This window comes from Notothenia coriiceps, unplaced genomic scaffold (genome assembly GCF_000735185.1).
Source record: "Notothenia coriiceps isolate Sejong01 unplaced genomic scaffold, NC01 NC01_scaffold00036032, whole genome shotgun sequence".
NCBI lineage: Eukaryota > Metazoa > Chordata > Actinopteri > Perciformes > Nototheniidae > Notothenia > Notothenia coriiceps.
Window position 1 is genome coordinate 1 of NW_011368733.1, and position 11,547 is coordinate 11,547.

The 11,547-nt window shown below is 39.1% G+C and overlaps 1 protein-coding gene and 1 long non-coding RNA gene across 2 annotated transcripts in view; both read left to right on the forward strand.

Moving 5' to 3' along the window:
* Positions 1–28: 28 nt before the first annotated feature.
* The window catches only part of LOC104963354 (soluble guanylate cyclase 88E-like), a gene marked incomplete at its 3' end in the record, with an annotated part of 13,496 nt that continues 1,977 nt past the window's right edge, over positions 29–11,547 (forward strand). The window contains exons 1-5 of the mRNA XM_010791927.1: positions 29–111; positions 971–1,150; positions 2,297–2,429; positions 3,245–3,419; positions 6,486–6,577. Of these exons, the coding sequence (XP_010790229.1) occupies positions 999–1,150; positions 2,297–2,429; positions 3,245–3,419; positions 6,486–6,577 (552 nt within the window). The remainder of the gene's footprint in view (positions 112–970; positions 1,151–2,296; positions 2,430–3,244; positions 3,420–6,485; positions 6,578–11,547) is intronic.
* On the forward strand, positions 8,361–8,988 carry LOC104963352 (uncharacterized). The gene is made up of 3 exons (XR_800305.1): positions 8,361–8,433; positions 8,711–8,772; positions 8,856–8,988. It is a non-coding gene; the product is annotated as an uncharacterized lncRNA (long non-coding RNA).

The following is an 11,547-nucleotide window of genomic DNA, read 5'->3' on the forward strand; positions in this document are numbered from 1 at the left end:
TCGGGGGGGAATAGACATGTCAGCTGCAGGTGGAAACTCTCAACTAGGAGCGATACTTTGGAGATGTTCGGCTCATTCGGGAGATCAGGATTTCACAGACCTGAGGGACTGCAGTAAGGGGACTTCTCTTTTTACTTTTGCATCTGTTTTTAAAGGGTTAAACTTTAATTAAATGATAGGATGGACTCAGGATTTAAGCTTCTTCCTTTGTGCCGGAAGTTAGTTGAACGAAGCGGTATAGAAACTGTTTTATCCAAGCAGCTATTGCACAAATTAACAAATCATAGGAGCGTCACGCAGATGCCTAATTATCTATTTAATTATGAATTTTGAATGTCCATGGTTGTACTAGTGTTTTTCTTTTAAAATGTTTTTTAATATTTTGAGATTTGACGGAGCAGGTCGTACTTTTATTAGAGATGTGTCAGTTGTCTGTGTTTGTTTTTAGAGTGTGTCAGGATGGATCCCTTGTCTTTTGATCTGCAAACTAAATCTACCTACGGGTACAAATAAAGAACCTGAACCTGAGCATCAAAGGCTTCTGGATTTCCCTTTTTTTGTTTGTTTACCGGTTTGCGTTTGCCACGTTGGTGACATTGTATAGAAAGCAGCTGCATCAAGCACAGCACAGTCACAGCTAATTTACTTTTTGATAATCTTGCTCTCTTTTTACATGTTGCTGGTGTCTGAGAAGGTGACCTGAAGTGTCACACAGGTATACAGCATATTTCCATCTTTACTTACGTATGCTGCTGGATAGAAAGAGTTTTACTTTCTTTGGCATTGAAAGAAAGTCTTTACACGCCAAGCAAAATGTCTCCCTTTAATCTCCTAAGAAGACGGTGCCAAAGGTCTGTCCTCTTGAGGGAAACTGGATTCTAATAGATTTTTTCTTTAGCTGTGATATTTAAAATTGCTGAACCTAACAAAGATGTGTCCAGCCAGTATTCGGGATGTGTAATTTCTTCCCCAGCTGAGCAGTTAACCAAGGCATCGATATGGAGGTTTCCAACCCTCTGAAGATGTACGGCCTGTACCTGGAAGCCGTCAACGATTATATTAATGAATCCTACGGAGAGGACGTGTGGAGGCTCATCGAGAACCGAGCAGAGATACCCCACCTTAAGTTCGTCCGACATCAGATGTACAAGTACGTAAATCATGTTTCCCCGTTACACTGTGGTGCTTGAGTTGAGGTTTTAAGTGCTTGAATAGCAAAAACTGCGGATTTTGAGGCCAAATATTCACAAGTGAATCTTATATAATAGCCTACCACAGCAACCGGACTTTTGCACAATTCAAGTGAAGCATTTTAAGACTTGAATAAATGCTAAAACTCGGCTGCCAGTCACAATAATGACATTTATTCTTTGGTTAGATATTCTGTATTTAGGGGCCTAAGCTTATGTGCAGCTCAAATGCTAACAAATGTCGAGGGGAAATATGAACTACTGCCTTTTTAATCAAATCAAATAACTCTTCATATCTTCTTCATTTTGAGAGTAATCTGAAATGTTGTATTACATTTTTTAAAGAACAACTGTCAAACATTACACACTACTCACATACATTACACACCCATCAAAAATGCACAATAAGCACACAAAAAGCTAGCTGGAAGTCAAGGACAATAGAGAGAAGAGAGTAACCTCTCTACTCGTACATCGGTCTTATGCTATTTAACTTTGTTTTAATTGTATTTTCTTCCTTTTTTAATGACTGTCTTCCCATTTATTTAAACGTTATCTTAATGCACTTTGAATTGCCTTGTGTTGAAATGTGCTTTACAAGAAAACTACCCTTGCCTATGACGATACCCTTCAACATGTTAGACACCATGTCAGAAACAGCTGTAGTGTCATGCAGTTTAGCACAGTAATACAGCAAGTATTAATTAGTAAATGTTGTATTACTTTGACTATTCGTACTCTCATTTTGACTCTGCTCACTCCTGCACTTGTCTTTGTTTGATGAAACGTTGCTTACTTTACTTTGTAAGAGCTCTACCAGAAAGCTGATTTTAAATCTCGTAGCATTAGCAGCTAACTTAGCATATGTTAAAAGCCACATGTATTACATTACATGTTAGACGCTTTAATCCAAAGCAATTTACATATTCAATACTGTGGGCAATCCCCACCGGAGCAATTTGGGCTGAAGTGTCTTGCCCAGGGACACAACGACATGCTGACTGCAGTGGAGTTTGAACCTGTGACCCCCTGATCCAAACACCAAGGCTCTATCCACTGCGCCACATGCCTCCTCTAACATTAATAGCTTTCTCTCTACCATGCAGTGACAACCTGATCCTGCGGCTGGCCAAGGCGGCAGGTGAGGTTCTGGGAAAGACCCACGACGAGCTGATGTACGCCTTCGGGGTCTATATGGTCAAGAGGATCGGAAACTACGGATACGAGCGGATCCTAAAGGTGATGTAGTGAACCCTCCCTTCAGATTATCTTTAGCTAACAGCAGCATTAAGTGCATGTCCTCATGTCTACACTACATCACTGACTGATGATGCATTAGTCACTAAATCAAAGCTCATATGGCCTCATGGAATACAGTTATGTTTAATATTTCTGAATCAATGGATAAGTCATTTGCGAGCAGCCACATCATGAAGCTTGGATCTGGACAAGAACTGTTTAGATGTGTTGAGCAGTACAAAAAGCACGTCTACTTGCAATTGAATGTTTGTAATGGGCAACGAAGGTCTCGTTCATTCATTAAAAAATAAATCAATGATAGAAAATCCAGAGGAAATGTATTGAATCAGAATCAGGTTTATGAACAGGTAGGTTCACACCTACGAGGAATTTGACTTGGTGTCGTGGTGCATACATATAAGTAGAACAAACATTAGAAAACAAAGATAGAGAACTATTTTAAGAAAGCTATAATCAAATTAAAAAGTATTTTAAATAATAAAAAATATAGTGAAATATAGCAGTGTTTGCATAGAAATAAAATATGGAATAAAACTCGGCAGTAACACAAAAAGAAAACAGATATTGTGTACATTGTGTGTTAAAACATTACTGTACCGTTTGTTAGTGTAAAAGGCGATCATTGGGAGGTGTAGAAACAAAACCAATGACTACTTAGCATCAGAAAGACATTAAAATAGATCCTCGATACCCAGTATTCTGACAACATGAAAAACTACTTTAACAAGGAACATAATTCACAATAAACAAACCGCACAGTTTACAATTTAAATATCATCATCCATCTTTTTTAGGTCTTGGGGCGAAATGTGCGCGACTTCATCAACGAGCTGGACAACCTGCACGAGTACTTTCGCTTCTCCTTCCCCAAAGTGCAGCCGCCCAGCTTCTGCGTGGAGGAGGAGTGCGAGACGAGCCTCACGCTGCACTATCGTAGCACCCGCAAAGGTTTCACCCAGTTCGTCAAAGGTAACGAGGCCCAGAGCTACGGTTTACCCAGACTGTATATTTAAGCAATAGCTCACGACAGGCCGTGGTATATGCTCATTATATCACAGCTAAGGGGCGTGGTTCGGCCCGACGGTATACTGTTTTTCTCAGACGCGGAGGGATACTGACTTGTTGTGAAAAGTAACTTACAATTCTACCCGTGGTATACGCTCAGTATATCACGGCTAAGAACCAATCAGATTGCTTGATTTGACTTGTCCGTTTTATAAATAAAGGGTTTACCACACTTTACCAGTCACAGGAAACCGGGTTTGACCCCCAACCCAAAGAACAAGAGCAGAGCAAAGAGTTGTGGGTAGAAATCAAACAAAGCAAGGCCTGTGTTTTCAAAACCACTGTTTCTTGACCTCGATTAAAAAAAAACGTCCACATGTTAAGGAAAGATGTGGAGGATAAATGTTGCACTTACACCCGGCCATTTAATTACGACATGACGATAGTTGTTCTTTTCCTTTTGTAAAGGATAGTCCAGTGTATCCTATGTTTAAGGAGATTATAAAGGAAGCATTGAAGCTCCTTTCAAAAACGACTGCGGTGCCAAGAGAATCACACTGGTTGATATTCCTTTCCTTTCATAAAGGATTTTCGGGTGTAACCTAGGTTAAGGGAGATAATAAAAGAATAATTAAAGCTCATCTCCTATCATCTTTCAACAGTAACCTGGGCGCCACTTAAGTACTCTAAGTTAATTTCACTAAAAAGACTAATCGCCAAAACCTAGGGCTAGGGTTAAACAAGTGAAGGTCCTATCTTTCCATAAGCACTCTTCCTTAACCTCCGGGAAAAACGTAATGGGATTCAGGAACAATGTAGAAAAAGACAAATGCTAATGAAAATCAAACTGCTATGATATAGTAATGCTCTTATTGAAGCAGCCACGTACTGTAGGTCGAGTTGGCAACCTTTCTAAGGGAAATTGATTAATCAATCACAAATCTTCCCAGTGTGTTTATTTAGGTTTCTACCCATTGCATGCTGGGACACGCTCGAATCCCATTAACCTAAATGTGCTTAAAGGGGACCTATCACGCAAAATGCACTTTGTAATGTCTTTTATACATACATATGTGTCCCCGGTGTGTCGGGGAACTCACGCAGCGTCAGAAAATAAAACCCTCTCTCTTTTCCTCCGTACCCAAATCTTTTAAAAACGGGTTTACAACGAGCGGATACAGATTCCATCAGAACTGACGTAATAGCAGCGGCGGCGGACCCACAGAGAGTTGCTATCAGAAACAATGCCTGACGTGTTTTGGACGTAATCTCGTCTTTGTTTACATTAGCAAGCCTCGCTAACACTCAGAGCTAACCTGTACTGGAGAGCACGTGTTTAAAAAGCAGGAAATAAAAAAAGAACTCACCTTTTGATAAACCCGCAAGAGAAAAAGCATTTGAGCTCCATACTGTTTCAGAAATAATCCTTAATGTGGTTTAGAACAGGATGGCGTTTTCTCACAGCAGAATTTAACTTTATCTCCGGTAGAATTCTGATCAGGCATTAGCTCCGCCTCCTCTTCTTTCTATTTTTTCAAGCTAAGGAGCCAAGATCCGCGTTTCTCTAACAGGGCTGCAAAAGAGGGGTATGAGCAGTATGAGGCATGGCTACAAGTGAACTGTTTGGTATTTTTGAAAAAAAAACTTCACAGACATGTTTTGTATAGGTATGGTCCTACAATATATGTTTCAAATATAGCATGATAGGTCCACTTTAAATATTAAAAAAAAACTACTGACAATTACTCAAGTGTTATTTGGTTTGTCCAATCAATACGATACGACACATTATAAATTATTTAATGCCCTTTTTTTGCATATTTAAAAACGGCCTATACTTTTTTGAAAAACAAAGCATGGTATTTTAGGTGTTTAACACAATATCTTTCCGTGGATGCCAAAAGGAATATATCCATTTTAGTACAAAAGTCAAAACAGTGTACACCATGTCTTCTTTTTAGTTGAAAGGCATTGTGGAGAAGCCAACCTTCACTTTCAGCTGTGATACTACAGATAGATAACCTCGATCACATTAAAGCAACATTAAGTTCACCGTGTGTGGACAATATGTTAAGTCTATGCACATTAATTTTCATAATGCAGAGAACTGAACTGAAACCAGTGAGAAGGTTAGAAAAGACATTGAGAGCACTGGAGTGTACTCTTTGAAATAGCCTTATGAGATGATCATATTTGTTTTAATTAAAGTTATCAAACAGTATTGGACCAAGAGAACCAATGACACAACAGTTAATAGGTTTATGTAGCTAACAGTTTGACCTTTAAAACTGAAAGTGATGAGCCTAATTATATTATATTAAATATCACTTTATCGTCATTGTAGAAATACCGGGACAACGAAATGCAACCAAAAGTGCAAGAGAAGCATATAAATGTATATATATATTATACACACACACACACCCACACACACTTCACTACAATGTGGCTGCATACACTCGTCACAGTCTAATAAGTGACGTCTCTTTCTAAACATTTGTACACATTTTCAAACTTACATACAAAAGTCTGCCTAAAATTAACACACTAACAGACCCTCTCTTTATCACACATACATAACTCACTAGTCCATATTAGCTAGCAGGTGATGCATGGTTTAACTGTCTGTATTTTGAGCAAAACACATCATATGTTTTTATATATTTTTATATATCTGAGACCCATAAAATGCCTAACAATAGCATGATAGATGCACTTTAAACAAATATTTTTTGTACAAAACAACCGAAAAAATTAAAATAAAATATTAACAGTGTGAATAGGATTAGACACAGACCAGTATTTATGCTTTTTGGTCATAGATTATGGTATACTGTGTTAGAAAGTAAAATAAATGATCTGTCCCAATGTTAGCAGGCAAGGTCAATCCATTCAGGCCACGGATACAAAAACACCTAACAGGGCCTTTCGATTACTCTCAAGTGTTATTGCGATGAAGCCTGAATGTCCTACAAGTTGACCTCCACTCATCTACAGTATGACCTGTGTGTGTTTGATTGTCTCCTGCAGGACAGCTGTCTCAAGTGGGACGGCAATTCTACAGCACAGACATCGAAGTGGAAATCCTGTCTAAAGAGGAGACGGAGAAAATGACGTATGTGGTATGTACTGAGGTCAAGTATGAGGTCATCAGCATGGAAATATCTCAATCAACTTCAACGGGACGCTAGGCGGAAAGCTTGTTTACACTCAGACAGCAAGTGCTTATTGGATGGAGATGAGTGTTTATTGGGCTGGGAAAATAATTTACAGGAGAATAAAAGTCAAATGTGCAAGCACGTGTTCCTGTTGTCTTACTGTCTGGCTTCAGCTATCATCAATATTAATATTTAAGAGCTTTGAGCACCAGGAAAAGCGCTATTTAAATCAAAAGTATTATTATTAAGTTCAAGCCTGTTTGTGATGTTGGCCGTAGCTATTTAATTATCGCAAATGCATGAAGGAGAGGATTGAGACTAACAAACATAAAATAAGAACAGCTCTTTTAATCTCTTAATAAGTCAATGTGTACAGTTTGTAAAACGTCATCCAGAAAATCAATGATTTTACTTGATCCGCTGCAAGAAAATTAGCTCAAACTGTATTTTGTGTTTTTAAATACTGTCTAGAATAACATTACTGTCACCCCTGCTGTTTTTCCCATAAGCAGAAATAAATCACTGTTGGAAATAACAAGCGAGCGCTTCCCAAACCGAACGTCACATTTGTATTCGCTCATAAGGTCCCATTTACAGGCATTTTTAATTGTATAAGAGGTATATTTTTAATAAAACAAAGGTTATAAGATGTAACCAATAACTTAATTCATGTCGATAACCATTTAATAATTATTTATAATCAGAAATAAGCTATTTGTAACATTTAGACTGATGGCGATATCTCACATGATGTTTTTAACTGAAGACTTGGTAAGTTATAGCATTAGTGAAAGAAGGCCAGAGGTTTTCCTTTCTAATAGAGAGGTGCAGTGGCGCGTCCTAAAACCCGGAAGTAATCTGCGCATGGGTACCTTCCGGTTCCCTCGACAAAAAAGCAATGCAATTTCTCCATAGGATTTTGGAAAATAGCTGGAAATAAGGTCTGTTGACACACATTAAAGAGACGGATCACGTTTTGTTCAGCCGGATAATCTCCACATGTCTACCCTACTTTTATAATTTTCTAATCGTAAATCTAGTCGCCAGAAGCAAAATGCTAACGTTATGCTATAAAGGAACTACAGCAGGGTCGCTCTTTCAACGTAACGCCAACTTAAGATCCATATTCAAAACTACAGATTCAAAATCGTACAAGTTGAAGCGTTTGTTTGTTTGTTTGTAACTTATTGGTACACCCTGATAATAAGGAGTTACAATAATCCAGCCTTGAAGTAACAAATGAATGGACTAGTTTCTCTGCATCGTTTTGAGGCAAGATATGCCTGATTTTTGCAATGTTACGTAGATAGAAGTAGGCGGTCCTTGAAATTGATTTTATGTAGTCCTATTCAGCCACTGGTAACAACCATCGTTTTTCAGACTCGTAAACTCTTCAGAGATCAGCAGTGGGGTCACTGCTGATGGATTTAATGTCCTAGAACAAAACGTGATCCCTCTCTTCAACGTGTTTCAACCACAGGCCTTAGTTCAGCTATTCTCCTAAACCCTATGGAGAACTTGCATTGCTTTTTGGCGAAGGAACCAGAAGTGGTCAAATGCGAACTTACTTCCTGGTTTTAGGACGCGTCACTGTGGCGCTCTATTCCACCATAATATCAAAATTGAGTTTTACTTTGGAATATTCTTGATGATAGTGTTTTTATGGCCCAGCGCTGTCACCAAAAGTACATTTATTGTAAAACTCAGTGTCCTTTTTGTGTCAGGAACACATTTTTCTTATGATTTTGGTACTTCTTTTGCAGCCCCTGGTATATACTCCTCCACAGAAATGCTTGACTTTGGTACGCTGCGGTCACAAGGTATGAAGTCTTGAAAAACAGATCATATTGCAGATTAATCTTCTCTTATTTAAAGAAGCCCTTAAAAGCCCTTCGTATAACTTCTTACTGCTTTCTGTTCTATAGTTTGTTTTTTCTGTAAGTGATTTTATTGCATCTTGCATGTGTGTCTGTGCTTTTTATTTTAGTTTCTGTATGTCCGTTTATATGTATGCTTGTACTTGGAAAAGGGCTATACAAATCAAATGTATTAATACGTTTCGTTGCATCTTGGCTCACTTCTTCGTTCTCGTTACAGATCGTCCAAAACTGCTGAATTTACACCTTTTAAATTCAGGAACAAAAGACGTTCCAATCACAGTAGGTATCCCTTATATTATCATTTCAATTCCTGTCATCTCAACTCTCCTCTGACTTTCTCCTCCTTTCTTTACGCTTCACAGAGTGTTCGGACGACGCCATCAAACGAAGCGGTGACGGTAGAGTTCAAAGCAGTCACACTGAAGGCTGGAGAGAGCAGATATACCAAAGTTGCTAGTATTAGTTTTGACGGTAAGAATATTTATGACCCGCTCTATCGAAATCAATCGGAATCAGCAACGGCTCATTTCAAAATAAACGTGGATTTGCGTGTTTTATTTTTTGGGGTGCGGGTGTTTTGATTTTAAATAAACAAAGTCTTGGCTTTCAGAATATGAAACTTTTATTTCCAAAATCACACGATGAATACATGTGTGAAGCTTGTGAAGGGAAGACGACAGCTCTCACTTGCACTGGGCTCTTCCGTAGCGCCGCCCCCCCTCCCTCCGCTGACATTATGAATGTAAGCGTAGAGTAATCATAGATCACACGGCAGGGTCCGTTACAGTTTGTTTTCATCTGATTTCAAATAAACAAAGTCTTGGCTTTCAGAATATTAAACTTGTTTCGGCAAATTCAGCTTTGAAGCTTGTGACGGCATAATTACAAGCAGAGAACGGAGTAACGTGACGTCACAGCAGGCGTAACAACAGCCGGTGTTTCTCGTGAGGGTTTTCCCCGGGAAACAAACACAATACACGCAAACGCAAAAATATACAAACACACACACACACACACACACACACACACACACTCGCGAGCTTCCCCCAGACCAGTAATCCAAACGAAAATATTTTCCCTCCGTTCTCCTTCGATCATTTGCTCCGCTAATAATCAATCAGATCGATGGATTCCAGAGAAGAGGAAACTTTGAAGGCCTTTTTCTCCAAATGATGACTCGGTGACAGTCATTATATAATGTGACATATTCTGCTTAATATTTGGAGCGTAAAAACAATCCTGATATCATTAGAAAGCTAGGAATCTCCTCTTTCCAACAGTGTATACAACTCAAAATGTGTCTTCGGGTCAATGTGACAATTCGATAGAGTTATTAGATTAGATTAGATTAGTTATTAGATTAGATAGTTATTATTAGATAATTATTAGATAGAGTTATTCGATATGTTAAAATCCAATTTGAACACCGAGTTACTTTACTGATACTGTAAAATCACAGATATCTTACATATTCGTGTATGCAGAATTGCGTTGTGGTTTCCTATTTATAAAAAAATGATACGATTTAAAAATCTGACCGAAACTCAGGCCCCAGGCAAACTCTAGCTAGATAGGGTAAAGAGGAAACATAAATATAACCCTGGCCTCAAGCATGAAAATATCTGAAGTCATTATCACGCCTGGAACTATCAGTCCTTAATCAGTGAGACATGTGAAAGAGCACATTATAACAGTTCAGTAGCCCTAACCAGCATGTTGTCCTGGTGCTCAAAAGAAAAAGGTCAGCTGAGTCAGCCCATTACGGTCCAACAACAGACTGTTTTGACATTATCAAATGTTCCATCTTAATGCAAAGTCAGTATTGAATCTCAGCTGCAGAGCTTACATAGACTGTTTATATGCCTTATTTGTGGCAGTGGAACAACAACCGTGATCATCTTAATGTACCTGAGACGCTCCCTCTCCATTGTTCTGTCACTGCAGATGGATTTAGTCATTATGTCGCCGCATGAAGTCATGTGGAGACAGCAGGCAGGTTCAAGTAATTGGAGCAACAGATGAGTGACAGAGGAGGGGGAAATTAATTAATCGCTTGTTCTTTGTCGCTCTTCTCTCTTTGTGTGTGTGCATGGATGCTTCTTGCAGGGAAACTCGCATATCACCTGTATGCCGGGAACTGTCAGGCGATGGAACTACCCACCTCCTCTCTGCATAGGTAAAAATATCTTCTTTCCTTACTCCGCTTCCACATCCTGCCTTCCATCTGTTTTGGTTCTCCATCTATCTCCATTCCGATAAAGATCCTTCAGCTTGCAGATGCTAACTTTTTTAAAGAATACACAGATAACCTCTCATATACATACTTTAAATGTGCATAACACTTTCAATATCATCAGCCTTTTAAATGAGAACAATACATTATCATATAACATCTGATTGACTTAAGTTGACAAAGATATGTTTAACCTTTCCAATACTGTTCCTCACACGCAGCAATCATTTATATCTACCGTAATTTTCGGACTATAAGCCGCGCCTTTTTTCACATTTTTCGACGCTGCGGCTTATATAACGGTGCGGCTAATCTATGGATTTTTACAGCTAACGGCCACTAGGGGACCTCCTAAATCTATGGATTTTACAGGTTACAGTCCACCACCTTTAACTCTATGGGCTCTATGGCCGATCCGCGCCCCCCACCTGTAAGCGGCGGGCTCCAGCAGGAAAAGCTGGAGGCCGGAAAAGAATGAGACAGGTAGCGCGCAAAAGTAAAAGTGGAACCGAGAGTGGTACGAGAGACAGAACGAGAGCAAGACAGACAGACATTACGAGAGCGAGACAGTTTGTCCCCGTACCACTGGTTGAAAACCGCTGCTGTAGATCACTGCCGGTACGTGCGCTGGGAGCGCACCGTTTAAGTTTGAAAGTTGAAAAGTTTGTGTGTCTGAAACGCTATGTGATACAGTACAGTTTACACAGCACAGTACATGTTCTGTAGCTACTATTGCACTAAATGGTAACACTTGAATACGTTATGCAAATATGCAACTTGTTTGTTGAAATGTTAATAAATGGGAGCTTCCTCAAACAGCC